Source organism: Amphiprion ocellaris, chromosome 18, assembly GCF_022539595.1.
Source record: "Amphiprion ocellaris isolate individual 3 ecotype Okinawa chromosome 18, ASM2253959v1, whole genome shotgun sequence".
Taxonomy (NCBI): Eukaryota; Metazoa; Chordata; class Actinopteri; family Pomacentridae; genus Amphiprion; species Amphiprion ocellaris.
Window position 1 is genome coordinate 10,964,609 of NC_072783.1, and position 17,504 is coordinate 10,982,112.

General features: G+C 40.1%; 1 protein-coding gene across 1 annotated transcript; it reads left to right on the top strand.

The window, feature by feature from the left end:
- Positions 1–465: 465 nt before the first annotated feature.
- On the top strand, positions 466–13,447 carry nrbf2b (nuclear receptor binding factor 2b). Its single transcript, XM_055004641.1, has 4 exons — positions 466–661; positions 4,427–4,511; positions 6,731–6,771; positions 8,861–13,447. Exons 1-4 carry the CDS (start codon positions 569–571, stop codon positions 9,545–9,547), a joined length of 906 nt encoding a protein of 301 aa, XP_054860616.1. The 5' UTR covers positions 466–568; the 3' UTR covers positions 9,548–13,447.
- The last annotated feature ends 4,057 nt before the right edge of the window (positions 13,448–17,504 follow it).

Here is a 17,504-nt window from a genome sequence, read left to right on the forward strand (position 1 = left end):
TTTGTTGTTTTTTTGGTCTTTTTTGTTTTGATCAGAAAGTAAAATAGTATATTGTTTAGTTCCAGATACCTGTGACTAAAAGTTTGGTGCCTTTGTAGATATACTGTGATCTGTAAGTTGGAATGTCTAAATGATAAAGTGAGACATTTTAATTCAGGGACAACATTCAGCCCATTTTGATCTGAAGTGGGCCAAACCAGGTAAATTGTAACATAATAACCTATAAATAACTACAACTCCAAATTTTTCCTTTTGTGTTAGTGCAAAAAAGTACATTCTTAAAATATGAACTATCCTTTTTACAAAACATTATGAACAACCTGAATTTTTAAAAGAAAAATCCGTGCAATTTCAACAATATTATGAGTTGGACACCCCTGCTGTAGGTAAGTGGCAGCTGGATATATGGATGTAGAAATTTCTACTTCCGGTTACTTGACGCTCCAAGAGCGGACTCCAGAGCGGCTGTGACGTCACGACGTGTTGACGCCGCTTTGGCCGTGTAGTCGAGGCGTCGGTAATTTTCTTGTAAATATATTTGTCAAGATATTTTTTCCTCACAGTGCGAATGACAGTCCGCGAGGGACAGCGACACATTTCATGTAGTGTAAGTCATCGAAGAATCCACTCCATGGAGGTCGTAGACAGCCCGCTCAACCTCGTAAGTTTGCTTCTTGGTGTTGCAATAGCAAGCTAACGTTACTGTAGCTAGGAGGCTGCATAGGTGAGCTACATTAGCTAGCCTCCTCTGGGAGTTAGCCTCTAACCGCTGTGTTTGCTCTGGTAGCCTGGCACGCTACACAACTGTTTGGTTGTGTCCTCGACAGAATGTACATGAAGACGTTTTGTTATGCTGTTTTAACTATTGTTAAGACAGATAGTAAACAGTGAAGGTGAATGTGTTAACGTTACGAGTTGGGTTGGCTCAGAAGCCACATAATAAGCTGTCAGCAGATTATTGTAAAATGCCTTTAGCGACCCTTCTCCCTGCCTGGCTCACACAGGCTAACAATGGCACAAAATGCCACCTCTGTATTATTTAACCTCAGTGTGTCGTTAAGGACAACAGTGACATTCTCCCTTAATGAACTACTCTTTTGAAGTACAGGAAATGAATCTGCAACCTAACAAACTCCCAATTTAGTTGTAACGAGATTTTTACACAGAAACTGTAACCAATGAAAACCAACAGAAAGTGCTTCACTTAGCTAACAGCTTCAGTGCTCATTGTTTTGTTCTCAAAGTGAGTGGAACTGTACTACACGAGGGCAGATTTTAGTATTGTTCTATTAGATTTGGCTTTTTCATAATGGTGGTAGGTTCCCTAATAAAACTGTTAAACTTCATTTGCAGAGCACTTTTTAAATCGCACATTACTAAGTGCTTTGCATAGGGCATCTCACTGATACAGACAAATCTTTAGTTTGCCAAATGGACAAAAGAATCTAGAAAACACTTAAGTAAAATCAGGAAAGGCCCTTAAAATAAAGTAGATTTGCTAAAAAGATTTAAAAGAAGTCAGTGACCAAATTGATTTTCTCAGGCTATTTATTCCAACTTTTGTGTGATTGAAGAAGTCAGAAATATGGGGAGAAATGGCACTCAGAGACTCGCAAGTAATTAAAAGTAATTAATAATTAATAAGGTCTTAAAATCAATTGTAAAACTACTGGGAGTCAGTGTAAAGATCTGAAAACAGGAGTCAATGGATTCTAGTTAAAAGCCTGGTGGTTGAGGCCTGTGCTATCTGGAGACAATCAATAGGTTTTTAGTTTAGACTTGTAAAATAACTGTTGTAACAAGCATGATGTATTAAGATTAAGGCGTGTAAAATTGTCTCTGTGTCTTTGAAAGCTAAACCAGATAGAAAGATGTTAAAAGGACAAGTTCACGGTGTGTTGCCTAAAACTGAAAGCCAACCAGCATGATTCCTTGCAACAGGCTCATGGTAATATGTTTCAATCGAAAGCATACGGAACCAAAAACTCAGAGCAAGGGTGTCAAACTCATTTTAATTCAGGAGCCACATTCAGCGCAATTTAATCTCAAGTGGGCCAGACCAGTTAAATTACAGAGTAATAACCTATGAATAACGACAACTCCAAATTTTTTCCCTTTCTTTTAGTGCAAAAACCTTTTTTTTTTACCAGACCAAAAGTAAGAAAAACAAGACAAAATATTCCACAAATGAGACACAAAACGACAAAAGCAATAGAAAATAACTAAGCGAAGCTAAGCGATAAAAAAATAAGACAGACAACGCAAGCAAGACAAAAAAGAAACATAAAACGACAAAAATGAGAAACAAAGCAACAAAAGCATGACACAAGCAACAAAAGTCAGACAAAAAAGACAATAAACAACAAAAACAAGACAAAATATTCCAAAAATGAGACACAAAATGACAAAAGGACAATGATGCATGATCAAAATGACAAAAAAACAACCAAAAAGAAGACAAAATATTCCAAAAATGAGACACAAAATGACAAAAGAACAATGATGCATGATCAAAATGACAAAAAACAACCAAAAAGAAAAAATATTACAAGAATGAGACACAAAATGACAAAAGAACAATGATGTATGATCAAAATAACAAAAAACAACAAAAACAAGACAAAGTATGACAAAAATGAGACACAAAACGACAAAAGAACAATGTTTTATGATCAAAATAACAAAAAGCAACCAAAAAGACAAAATATTACAAGAATGAGACACAAAATGACAAAAGAACAATGATGTATGATCAAAATAACAAAAAACAACAAAAACAAGACGAAGTATGACAAAAATGAGACACAAAACGACAAAAGAACAATGTTTTATGATCAAAATGACAAAAAGCAACCAAAAACAAGACAAAATATTACAAAAATGAGACACAAAACGACAAAGCAACAATAAAATAGACAAATGACACAAGCAAGGCAAGAAAGAAACACAAAACGACAAAAATGAGAAACAAAGCAACAAAAGCATGAGACAAGCAACAAAAATCAGACAAAAAGACAATAAACAACAAAAACAAGACAAAATGTTCCAAAAATGAGACACAAAATGACAAAAGGACAATGATGCATGATCAAAATGACAAAAAACTATCAAAAACAAGACAAAATATGACAAAAATGAGACACAAAATGACAAAAGAACAATGAACAATTTTACTTTATGATCAAAACAACTTGTCATGGTCCAGATTTTTTTTTAAAATTTATGGTTTTACAAATTTGCAATTTGCTTCTCTATAATTTTTGCACTTTACAAAGTCGTCCTGTGGACCGGATTGAACCCTCTGAAGGGGCGGTTTTGGCCTGCGGGCCACATGTTTGATACCCCTGCTCTAGAGCATTGAGACGTCCCCAAAGATTCGTCCTTATATAAACCAGAGGATTGGAAGGATACATCTTGACAGGTTACCAATATGAGGTGAACAAGCAGATGGAGCAAAAGACAGGATGGAAAGAGAAATGCTGAGGTTCTCCTTTACCTAACCCAGCAGTGTCAAACTCATTTTAGTTCAGGGGCCACATTCAGCCCAATTTAATCTTAAGTGGGCCAAACCAGGTAAATTGTAACATAATAATCTATAAATAACAGCAACTGCAAAGTTGTCCCTTTGTTTTAGTGCAAAAAAGTATATTCTGAAAATGTGAACTATCAATTTTACAAAACATTATGAACAACCTGAATTTTTTTTCAAGAAAAATCCGTGCAGTTTCAACAGTATTATGCCTCAGTTTATCATTTACACATCACAACTTACAGATCACAGTTTATCTACGAAGGCACCAAACTTTTAGTCACAGGTATCTGTAACTGAATGATGTAGTATTTTACTTTCAAAACGACAAAAGTCAGACAAAAAAAGGCAACGAACAACAAAAACAAGACAAAATATTCCAAAAATGAGACAATTGACACGAAACAACAAAACAAGAGACAAAAAAAAGTTACAAAGTGACAACAAATGGACAGAAAAGAGACAAAAAATGACAAAAAAAAGGAACAAAACTACAAAAAATTCACAGAAACGCGTGAGGCAGAAAGGAAACAAAAGAACAAAAACATGAGACCATCGACAAAAGTCAGACAAAAAACAAATAGAGCAAACAACAAAACAAGACAAAATATTTCAAAAATGAGACAGAAAATTACAAAAGAGCAATGAGCAATCCAGTATTTTACTTTATGATCAAAACAACTTGTCATGGTCTAGAAATTATTTTAGATTTATAGTTGTATAAACTTACAATTTGCAGTTCATGTCTTCACTGTAATTTTTACACTTTACAAAGTCTTCCAGGACCGGATTGGACCCTCTGGAGGGCCGGTTTGTCCCGCAGGCTGCATGTTTCACACCCCTGATCTAACCTTTTACACACAAACACACTCTCTCCACATTTCTACCTCTTTTCAGGCTCACCAGCAGTGCAGGAAGGCGGACCGTTTGGTAGCCGCTGGGAAGTATAAAGAGGCCATCTCCTGCCATGGAAAAGCAGCAGGTAGCCTGTGTGACACTACTGCTACACTCACCCCATGTTTGGCCATCTAGCGTATGATGGGGATTTATTCATCACAAATACATGTACACCTGCTTATTCAAGCAATTGCTTAATGAAATAATAAGGTTGCAGTAATGTAGTGCCTAACATCTGGCAGATATAGGCAGTAATTCCAGTTACGTTTTCAACAAGTGATCTCAGTAACTTTGAACATGGAATGATTGTTGCTGGCGTCCAAGCTGTTTTTGATGTACTGGCTGACTGGTTGTAGCTGACAAAAAGACTACACTAACTCAGAGAACCACTCTGAGTGCTGACTGCTGTGTTGAACAGAAATACCAGCCAAACTGACAACACTTCCAATGGAGAATGAGATACAACCACCCTGGGTTCCACTCCTGTCAGACAGGAACAGAAATGTGAGGCTGCAGAGGGCATATAAAGTGTAGCCTGCTCTGATTAGTCTCCATGTATGCTCAGACTGCAGATGGTAGGCTCACAGTTTGGCATCAACAGCATGAATCCATGGATCCAACCTGCTATGTGTCACCAGTCCAGACTGCTGCTAGTACGATGGTGTGGCGAGTCCTTCAGTATCAATCTGCCAGTGTTGCAATACCCCACCCTGTCTGACAATGTGCATCCCTTTGTGGTCACAGATTACTAAATGCTGCTTTTAGAAGGATAATGCACCATGTCAGCAAGAAAAAGTTGTTTCACACTAATTTCATGAAGTTGACCATGAGTTCAGAGGCTTCCCCTGTCAGCCGATGGGAATCCAGAAGAACGACTTTTGGGACGTGGTAGAATGAGACTCTGGCAGTGTGAATGTGATGCTGACAAATCTGCAGAAATGGTGCAATGCAAATACGTCAACATGGAGACAAATCTACAACAAATGCTTTAACCCTTTCAAGGGCACTCATTGAAATACTTTAAAAATTCAAAATTTGTTGGAGGATATAAGACTTCTTTACTTTTGTGACATTCTTCAAAATTTTTAATTTGCATGTTGGAATTCAACGTCAATGAAGTTACCATATATGGTTCCTTGCCCATTAGAAAAAAAAAACATTCCAAGAAATGTATATATCATTTAGCACAACTACTCAACCATAAAATGTGCGAGTTTTGTCAACTATCTGTGGTTAGTTTTGACATTTCAACAAAAAATATGGAAGAGAACTGAGCCGCAAGTCCGTCTTTTTCAATCTTCGGAGAAAAGAGAAAGTTTGATACGTTCCAAGCATCTGCTGATTGGTCAAATGCCACGATGTCGTGTTCTGTAATGTAGAGTGATCTTCGAGAATTGTCTGGGTGAAAACCACATGCTTCTCGCCCTCACTGAGAGGCAGATATTTAATGTGTGTGGAAGTTACCAAATATGATCACTTTCCCCATAAAGAGTTAAACAATTAGTGAAGGTTTGCAGGACTGAATGTTTGACTCCACATGTTCATCAAATTTCAGCTGCTAGCCAAAGATCATATGTAGGTTTTTACCAAAAAATGTTTATTTATAGTTAAGGGGCCAAGATTTTGAAGATGCTATTAGAGACTTGATATTGATTGAAGGCTGAACTTCAGTTTGACTGCTGTTGTTTGAAGGAAATTCTAAGCATCTGGTTAATAGTATCAGCCAGACATTTGTGCATAGTCTTTAATTTGAGAGGTATAGTTGTGTTTCATCAGCATAGCAATGATGAAACACACCAAAATTTCAATTAAAAGAGAATCATAATCATTACTTTTAAAGACTACAGACTATTCTAAAAGAATTCCAGTAAATGGCACCATTGTCTACTCATGTCATTCATAACCGAGAAGACAGCCGAGCGCTGTGTCTGACAAAAGTCTGATTAGTATACATCGAATGTCTGTTTCTTCAACCAGTCCCAGAAGTTGTGGACATTTTTCCATATCGTACCTTGTTTAAGGTAACTGGGATCTCAGTAGTTTATTGGTACACTTTAGAATAGGTTGAACTGAGGCCACTTTACATTATAATGACAAGTAGAGATGATCTAATATGCTAAAGGATTCTTCTCTATTTTGAGAGGTACAATGTCAAGGGGACACATGAAAGAACAAGTGTAGGGAATAGCATCAGTGAAATCACAGAGAGATGGCAAACGGGATCTAGTTTACTGGACAGATGTGTGGAAGAAAGCATGTGTTCTACAGCTGTTATCACCTCTCCTTCTGCTGTCCTTTTCCCAGAGCTTCTGACCGATGCAATGAAGACAACAGACTGTGAGCAGGTGAGACATAAATAGAAATGGAACAAACATTTTTGTTGTTTAAGTTCACCTATATGTCTGTTCATCCATTCAGTCATCAACCAAAATTTTGCTTATTGTGTCAAATATTGCTATTTGGCAAAATTGCGATTAATTACAAAGCCTGTAATTACTTAGAGTCATTTTTTTAATTGCGTCCCACCACTAATTATAATGTAATAAAAAAATGAATTTATTCTAAGAGCAGCCGATCAAAAAGTCCATTTACCCAAACATGACAGCTTATTTCTGACTCAACCTGAGGATGGCTGAGATGTCACAAAATATGTAGCCACAGCTGATAAAATGTAAGCTCACCTGTCTGAGGTGAACAGAAGTGCACGGTGCAGGCATGCGTATACGCACGGAGCAACAACAGTAACTTCATTAAGTAGGTATTAATTAGGGCTGGGCACGTTAACGCGTTATTGTCGCGTTTATGTATAAATTCATTAACGTCGACAATCATTTTATCGTGCGTTAACGCAGTTTTTTTAAATTATTATTGTAACGGACTGATGTTGTTGTTGATGTTGAGGTTTCAATGTTTATTGTTCAGTTCCAGATTTGCCTAATGTCAGTGAACATGCCATGTTTAGTTAGCTCACCTGTGATTGGCTGAGAGTCAGCAGTAGTGTGTGTGTTACTCCATGCCGGTGTGTGTGTCGAGCGACAGAGAGCTGGGAACGGCGGCTAATTCTGGAGCTAAGTTATGGGGTTTTTCTAGTTATTCTGGCGTTGGCTACGGCCCACAGTAGCCTGTGTGAAGGTTCAATAAACCAGCAGAGAACCAGATAAAGTGTCACTCATTCATCACAGAGGGACGTCATCACGTCTCACCCAAACTAACAGTGGAGGGAGGCTTCGGCAGACTGACTGCATTCAGCGTATGGGAGAAATAGAGATAAACTAAAACAAGACAAGCTAACAGCCGCAGAGAAGTAGTTAGCTATAGACTGCATTCTGATTAGTATTGTTGAAGATGTCGGTCGGAGAACCACCGAATTTGAATTCTGGAAGGCTTTCTGTGTGATGACATAAACCAGGATGAGAGTCCCCGATGCAGAGTTCGAGTCCAACCCACGGCCATTTGAGCTTCTTCCCATGATTCCTGTCACTGTCCTATATAATAAAGCCTAAAAAGGCCAAAAAAAGAAGTCCAAACATGGATTTCACAGACAGAAACCTTCTGCAGTCAGTCCCAGCTGTGGACTTTTTCACCTCACTAACAGGACAGTTGCTACTGAACATAGACTGTTTCTGCTGCTCCCTGATGAAAGAAAAATGTTTCTGCTGGTACCAGAGAAAAAATAAGAATACAGATGTATAAATGTTAACTTGCTGTTGCTGGGAAGGTTCCTGTTATAATGTTATGATCTTGGCTCTGGACTCTGAGGGTAACTTGTTTTTCTATTATATATAACAAACCAGATAAAACGTTGATGCCACTGCAGTGACAAATAGCTCTGGCCTGATTTAATTACATTAATGTTTAAGATGAGATTTACAAGAAATGTTTTAACTGTTGCTGTATGAAGGGAATACTGCTGTTAAAAAGCACTTTATTTGTTTAAAGTGTTTGCAAACCAAATGTTACAGTATTTTTGTTTATATAACAATACTTTAAAAAATAAACACGCAGAATACACTACTTTTGAACTCATTATTTAATTGTATGCATAACAGTGCATTAATCACAATTAATTGCAGAATTTTTAAAAAAATATTTTAATCGTTGCCCAGCACTAGTAATAATTAAATGATCCTGACATAGAGAAAGGTCCAATCAGAATCTGACAATAGGTCTCACTGAACTTGTTCTCACCTCAGACAGGTGACATTTGAACAATTTGATCAGCTGCTATTAATTTAGTTTTAGTCTGTTATTACATTATTATGTTTTATACATCACTTGGTGTGTTGTCTAGTCTCATGTGAGTGACAAATATCATGTGTGTACAGGCTCTCCAGGATTGTGGTTGCTATGATGCTAGCAGTGTCTGATGTGTGACGGGGCTTCTGTGAGTGTTGTAGTTTAGAGTGATAGCTGCAGTTGATGCTCTGTCTGTAGGCTCGTCTGTCCATGGAGCTGCAGAGGGACAGTCATATCAAACAGCAGCAGCTGATCCAAGAGCGCTGGAAGAGGGAAGCTCGACGTGAGGCAACAAAGGCCCGATCTGCTGCGATGCAGCCCCCCGCTGTCCCGGGGCTCCTGGTCCCAACTCAGTCCACCGGCCACCCGGGCCTCTCAGCTGCAGAGTGTGGAGGCATCAGGGAGAGAGAGTACGACACCTTACTCTACCAGCTTCAGACTCGGCAGACTGGAGGCTGCCAGCCTTTGACTCCCCAGTACCCTGGATCAAAGACCACCAAAGATGACAAAACTCGCTTGGAAGAGCAACAGACCACCATCGAGGACCTGCGGCGCCTGGTCGATCACCTGATGAACGAAAATCAGCAGCTGGTAGCCGAGAACGAGCGGCTACGGTCGGAAAATGCCAGGCTGCACTCCGAGGCGGCGGACTTTGTGGAGCGCTCGGAGCTCTGGGTGCTCCCGCAGGCGGGTGCTGCCATGGCAACGGGGGGTGGGCAGGAGAGGAAGAGCACAGGGAAGGGGAAGGAGATCGCAATCCCTCAGCTGCCACCACTGGAAATGCCAGCTCAGGAAGATCTGTGTCTAGATGACCTGCCTCCTCTGGAGCTGCCAGAGGACATCCAGAATGAACTACAGGAGCTACTGGACAGGGATAAACTGTGATTAGACAGATAGTACCACACGCACACACACACACACACACACACACACACACACACACACACACACACACACACACACACACACACACACACACACACACACACGCACACACACACACACACACACGCACACACAAAATAATAATATGGCTTTTGAGTTGAGCTGCCATGACTGATGAGACTTCAGCTCAGGTTGTAGGTGGACAGACCTATCACCCCCAAACTCTGTGCACTAGTTAGAATCAGTCCACCAGACAGTTCTGCTTCAAATGGTGCAATAAACTGACAGGAGGGAGAGAAGAGATCTGATCAGGCAGATTACCACTAATGCAAGACAGTCGAGGAATAGTTCATTCAGAAATGATGTCAGTTGAGACATCAGTGAAGTCAGATGTTAGCAGTGCTTACAGTGAGCTCTGTATCAGCTGTCAGGAACGTGTTCCTCTTTCAAAGTCCACTTATCTGGGTTTTCAGGAGCTTTTAACCACGTCTTATGGTCTTCCGTGGTATTTCCAAATCGCCGAAATACCCTGTTTGGCTCTTTTATGTCCACAAAAACTGAGCAGAAACCACCAGGTCCAGTTCATGACTAGTAGGTGGATGTTGAAGTTTGCCTTTTGTGTGTTTGTATTTTACTGTTTGGACACAGATAACTGTGTCCAGATGTAAGCGAATAACTCTAGCAGCATCATTTCAGTGTTCTGAAGCTCGATAATAGTGCGTTTGTGTCTTTGTCAACACAGTAGTAGACAAAAGTAAATGTGATGTATGACACAGAAAGATAGCATCATGTGGCGGTCAGCCAGTACGGGGAAAAAAAATCACTTTTCTCTGTTCAATTTATGAGAAATTATGTCCCATTATCTTTATGTAAATCATCAGATTTTTGATCATTTGTGTTATTCTAAAAGGGATTTTGTGCTATGTCTTGTACTGGAACAGTGCCTGGAAATTCAGAGCATTTCTGAATGAAATCCACTGAAGATGCCTCTTGTGGTAGTAGGTTGGAATAATCATGGACTTTTAGTCGACTAGTTCAGCTTCAAAACACTCGATATGCTGCATGAGCTGTTCACAAATCAATTCAAGTTATCTCCTGTGAGTTGTGCCTGATTTGGTGCTCTGCTAGAACATGTTCCCCGTGTCCCCTGCTTCCCCAGAGAACGCATAAATGTAACCGACCTGTTGTTCCACTGATGTATAGACCGAAGCGATGCTTGACTGTGGCTGGTTCATGACTGAATGCTGACTTTTTGGATGAACTGCTCCTTTAAAGTCTGCATCAACTAGACCATGTCCCAGTAGTGATGGAGGTACTGGTCTAACACTACCACCCACACACACACACACACACACACACACACACACACACACACACACACACAGATCTGGATCATGTCAGTGGAATTCAGTCACACGAGAGCATATTGCTGTTGTTGAGGAAAAACTACATTGCTGCATTTTTTTTATTTTCTCATAGCTGACTTAAATTAAAGGCTTTAATGATCATTTGTGCGTGTAGTAAATTTTTAGGAGCAGTTCTTTGAAAGGTATCTAGAAGGACCAATTCACAGTTTACTGGACTATACACTAGGGCTGGACCCCAATATCCGAATCTCCGAATATTCGGTCGTTACGGTGGTATCCGAATATTTATTTTGAGATCCCCCCCCCTGCCTGCCCGTTGGACAATGTCGCACAATCGGTATTCGACTCATCAGTTCGTCTCTTCCCCCCGTTGGGCTTTACGAACCGATCCAAATATTCGGATATTCGTCATTAATCGGGGCCGAATATCCAGAGCCCAGAAATTGCTATTCCGGCCAGCCCTAGTATTCAGTATACTAGAAGAAACTACTGGCGACTAGGAGTGTGTTTTGGTGTGAGTTAGCCTGTGATAGACAGAGGGGTTCATCCAATCACCTGCCAAGTATCTTTTGAAAGTGCCTGCCCCTTTTCCAAACAGTTTCCAAGGACAACGTCCCCCATGTTCTTGCAGGTTGGTGTTTTTATCCAGCAACAGCAATATCCAGTTCCACACACGCTTCCACACAGAACAGGAAGTGAAACGAATAAGAGTGAGGCTGATGGAGCCACGCAGATACATCCAGCCACTGCTTGTTCACGCTGCAACCAACTAGTTGAATAAGTTGACGTATCTCAATGGCTTGCACCAGTCGTGGGAGGTGTCCACATGGTGTCTTTCTCTCCAGAGATGATGTAGATACGATGGTAATGGAGCACTGATTTTCCTTTGCTCGCTGTTTTAAAAGTCAAGTCTAATCTTCTACAGATGCTGTAGAGACTCCAAACTTTCTTGTAGAACTGAAGCAATCTGTCAGTTAAACTATGGTGGGAGTTTAGCAACCATTTTGGACAACAGTTACAGTCACCATGGTGACATATCAAGCATTTTCATTGTCACATGTTCTGGTAGTGAATGGAAGAAGCAACAGCACAATGAGATCTCCAGATCACTGATGTTTGAAGCTGGTGGTGGTCTTAAAATATTGATCTAGATCAGGGGTGTCAAACATGAGGCCTGCGGGCCAAAACCGTCCCGCCAGGGGGTCCAATCTGGCCCACTGGATGACTTTGTAAAGTGTAAAAACTACAGAGAAGACATTAATTGCAAGTGAAAAAATTGGAAGACTGTAAATTTAAAACAATTTCTAGACAATGAAAAGTTGATTTGATGATAAAGTAATGTAAATACTAGATTGCTCATTGTTCTTTTGTCGTTTTGTGTCTCATTTTTGTAATATTTTGTCTTGTTTTTGTTGTTTTTTGTCTGACTTGTCGTTTCTCATGTTTTTGTCGTTTTGTGTTTCTCTTTTGTCTCGCTTGTGTTTTTTGTCTTAATTTTGTAATTTTGCGTTTTGCTTTATTAGTTGTTTTGTGTATCGTTTTTGTCATTTTGCGTTTTTTTTGTCTCGCTTGTGTTGTTAGTCCATTTTTTTGGTCGTTTTCTTTCTCGCTTTTGTCATTTTTTTGTCTCATTTTTGTCATTTGTGTAGTTCTTTGTCTTGTTTTTGTCGTTTGACCATTTTTTTGTCAATTTGTAACCATTTTGTCGATTTTTTTTGTCTCTTTTCTGTTTTGTGTCTTGTCGTGTGTCTCATTCTTTGTCATTTTGTGTCTTTTGACATTTTTTGTCTCGTTTTTTAATTCCTGAAATGTGAACATTTTCACAACGTACTCTTTTTGCACTAAAACAAAGGAAAACATTTGGAGTTTTCGTAATTTATCGATTATTATGCTGTGATTTGCTGGTCACTTGAGATCAAATAGGGCTGAATGTGGCCCCTGAACTAGAACGAGTTTGACACCCCAGATCTAGATCTTCTAAAGCTGCATTCATCGCTTTCATTCCTTTTCAGTCAGTCGGACAGAAAAGGCCTGGAATAGTGACCAATTTATTAAGCTGTTGCAATAGAATGCAACTCTGCTAGCTCTTGGCTCACCTCCTCAGAAAAATGAGTTTGATGATGATTTTCTGTAGGGTTGTCTTAACTTTTGCAGCGTTTCCTGAACTGAGCAACCGTCTGTAGCATTCTGGAACTGTGAAACTAGCACCTATGAAGACGTGATTAGCTATTGAAGGACATGAGGCAACTTATTTCCTGTGTTGCTTGCAGTCTTGGCATGTGTGGCATGTGCATGTGTTGGACTTCCAACAGTCTGTTTCCTGATTGGAACAGTAATGATGAGCAGAAGTGGCTGCTGACAGGACGGGTATGCTGTGTTCACGACCTATGCAAACATGAGAAATCCACAAGAAAATACTCCTACCATGTTTACCTTTAGCTTCTAGGTGTTCTCTGATTGACACAAAGACTGTATAAAACAATGTTTTCTTAATGAATAAAGCTGAGTTTATGATTTCTATCATAATATCGCACTTTGTGATCAAAGCTCTTGGAATCTTTGGCGTGACGTCATGTCTTGCTGCATGTTTGTTTTATTGTTGACATGATGTCTGATTTGCTCTGGAATATTTAACATAGTTACAGAAAGGAAAATGAGGAGTCACTGATGGTTACATTCATGGACTGTTGACCAGACATCAGGTTGGTTTTAGTGTGACTCACATAGGGCGTGAATGCAGCATTACCATACAGACACACTTCACACTGCTAAAGGAGTCACTTCTCACCTGACAAAATAAAGCTGAATCTAGTGACTGGCCAGCTATCGTAAAGCACAGCAACTAAAGCAGCTTCTAGAACCCTCCAATAATCTACCTACACCGTGCCTTGGACAGCATTCTGCACTGTGGTGGCAGTCTCAGCTCCGGATCTTCAGATGGACAGAAGCAGTCGTCTGCCAACTCCTGTCTGACAGGACGCTTATGAACACTCACCTACTGAAAACAACAGCTCTAAAATCATCTCAGGTCTTCAGAGTGCTGCTCCCCTCTGGCTCCTGTGACAAACCTTCTGTCAGGAGAAGCATCTAATGCCGTTTCACCCGCCATAGTTTGCTCCGTGATCATCCGCCGTGGCCTCGCAGCTGCTTTGCCATCCTGCTTTGTAGCAGAAGTGACCAGGCCAACCTGTGACGGTTTCTCCCCTCAAATCAAAGCTGTGTGTTGTGTTTTAACAGATATCAAGCTCGCTGTTTACAGATTGCTTCACTGAGATGCTTTATGTGAAGATTAGGAGGAGAAATTCTTCAGTTGGTGCCGTTTACCTGCAGCAGAAGAAGACATGGTGTCATTAAAGAGCTGCAGCTGAAGCTCGAGCAAAAACTAGAAAAGAGTTTGTCACCTCTCCAGGTGGACGTCGCCATTTTTCTGCTCAGTCTTTTCCCAGTGCTCTCTGTCACAGTTTGTTTTTTTATTTATATGTTTTGTACTATTTTGTGATTTTTTTTTTGGACATTTCACTTTGCCTGTATTCACACATACAGACTAATCACTGGCAGTGCAACAGAGTATCACTGATTGTGGATGAAACCTCCACATAGCGTCAACTATGATTTAAGACTGAGAAGAAAATCCCATCATCCCAGTCAGCAGGTTTCCACTGCTTCACTAGCGCCTCTTTATTCATTGCTTTTATATTAGAGCACCGCTGTCCCTAAAAAACTGGACAGGAGTCGCTACAATTCCGGTTATTCTGAGCCAACAGTCTGACATGTTTCTGGTTGATGTTACGGTAATCTGACTCATCTAGTGCAGGTTACAGAAACTCATTTCAGCTGGGATTCTTCCCCTCTTCCACTATCTGTGTGCTACTGTGCTTTTTGGGAACACTGAAGCTTCGATTGGTTTAAAGTAGGGCTGGCCCGAATAGCAGTTTCTGGGCTCCAGATATTTGGCCCCGATTAATGACGAATAGGATCGTAATGTCCGACGGGGACGCCGACTATTCGGATCTCAGAATAAATATTCGGATACCACCGCAGTGACCGAATATTTGGATATTCGGGTCCAGCCCTAGTTTAAAGACATGCATACAAGCCAGAATGTTTTTCCTCCTATAGCATGATGACAGTGAAGTCCAGCAAAGCAAGACTAATGTAACAGAGTCTCTCTCATAGCATTTCTTGAGTCAAACACACTGAACAAAGTGTCTTTGTCAGTGACACAGCAAAACTGCATGAGGCGTTCATGGACACCAGGATACTGCAGTTTGTTTAATGGCGGCAGCACTCAAGTTCAGCATTCACTTTGCTCTCGGAGCTCAGATGGTTTTAGACCTTCCCTCCCCTACCTGTTCCTGTTCTCTCTCTTCTCAGATAAAGGCTTGTTTGATGACTTTATGATTTTATGTGATTTGAAGTAATCATTTGGAGACTGGTGTGTTTTTATTCCACCGCCTGGAAGACGGAATACTGTGCTGTGTTCTCTGTGTATTACTGAACATGTGTGTTGTATGAGTGAGAAGTGACAGGGGTTTGACTGATACGGCGTTAAAAAGGCCAGTTCAGGTACCGTTACCTGCCTCCTGTAACTCATATTTACCTACTGTATGTTTTAGATCACTTAATGCTACCATTCATTGGTATCTTATGGAATAATAAAACGTGATGGCCTCAAAATCACAAGCAGTTTGTGTTTTTAATCAAGATCTTAAATCGGCAGGGTTGGGTAAGCTCTTACATTTTTTTTTTTGTTCAGTCCACTCACCCGTTTATCTACAGCAGGGATGTCAAACATGTGGCCCACGGGCCAAATCCGACCCTCCAAGGGTCCAATCCGGCCCACAGGATGACTTTGTAAAGTGTAAAAATTACAGAGAAGACATGAACTGCAAATTTAAAATAATTTCTAGACCATGACAAGTTGTTTTGATGATATGGTAAAATAGTGTGTTGCTCATTGCTCTTTTGAGTCTCATTTTTGTAATATTTTGTCTTGTTTTTTTGTTTCTTTTTGTCTCTTATGATACAACCTCTAGGGTTGGCTGGATGCAACATAAAAACCAGATGTTATTGGTTCAGGTTAATTAATTTGTTGCTCAGTAGCTAATTTAACAGAAAAGTGATCACACAAAGAACACAAGACTGCTGGATGCTGCCAAATCAAAGAACAGAATATAACAAAAGAAGGCTAACAGAGTTCGTAACTAAGCTAAACACAAAGAAAACAACTAAACTCCCAAGCCAAACTTACATACAGGAACAACACCCACCACTAGTAACAGAAATGAATACAAGCGTGCACAAAAACGAACTAAACACAACTGCTGCCTCTGAACATACACACATTGTACACACAGTACACGACAACTTGGGACTCCACACCAAATCAGCAGCCACCAACAGAAGCTCTAAATTTGTCTGTAGCACCCACCACAAGCACTTCTGGACCGAAGGACCACACAGGAATACAAACAATACACAGAGGCATCGGGGTGGACGGGTCACAAATACCAGCCACCCTGGCTGGGAGTTTGGCTGCAGTATTTAAGCTCTTCAGGTGTGGCTTGTGGGAGGAGGCATCATGGTGGCAGACCAATCTGATGGGGCGGGAGGCGTGGAGCTCCAGGCTTAATCAGTCCTGTTGAATCCCAGGTGGAAACTGGAGCTCAGTCGTCAACCAGCTGTAATCAGTAAGGTGCCCACATGCCATCCACACATGCAGAGGCTGTATAAAGTCCATCACCAACCACCAATAGCACAGGACGTAACAGTCTCACTTGTGTTTTTGTCTATTTTTTCCGCTTTGTTCCTTTGTTGGTCATTTATGTCTGGTTTCTGTCCATTTGTTGTCGCTTTGTAACTTTTTTTGTCTCTTGTTTAGTGTTGTTTGTCTTATTTTTGTCATTTTGTGTCTCATTTTTGTAATATTTTGTCCTGTTTTTGTTGGAGTTTTTTTTGTCTGACTTGTCATTTTGATTAGAAAGTAAAATACTATATCATTCAGTTCTAGATGCCTGTGACTAAATGTTTTGTTCCTTTGTAGACACTCTGCGATCTGGAAGTTGTAATGTGTAAACGATAAACTGAGGCATAATGTTGCTGAAATTGAACTTACTTAAGAAATTTCAGGTTTCTCATAATGTTTTGTAAAAACATTCATTCAATTAAATGTGAACATTTTCAAAATTTGCTTTTTTTTGCACTAAAACAAAGGGAAAACTTGGAATTGTGGTTATTTATAGGTTACTGTGCTATGATTTTACTAGTCCGGACCACTTCAGATCAAATTGGGCTGAATGTGGAACCTGAACTAAAATGAGTTGACACCTGTGATCTACAGCTTTCAGCCACATCACAGACTCCAGCAGCACACAGATTTCTATTTAAAAAAAACTAACCAACACTGGTAAGTGATAAATATTGACAAAACACAGCTGTGTAAAACAGGCTACATTTTCCTACTTTCAGTAAAGAACAGTGTGATCAGAGATGAAGTGAACAGTTTTACAAGTCATATCAGATGTCAAGTGTCAAAGTTCTGCTTTGGACTTGATGTTATGAGGTGTTAGACCAACAGCCCGATGTCAGAG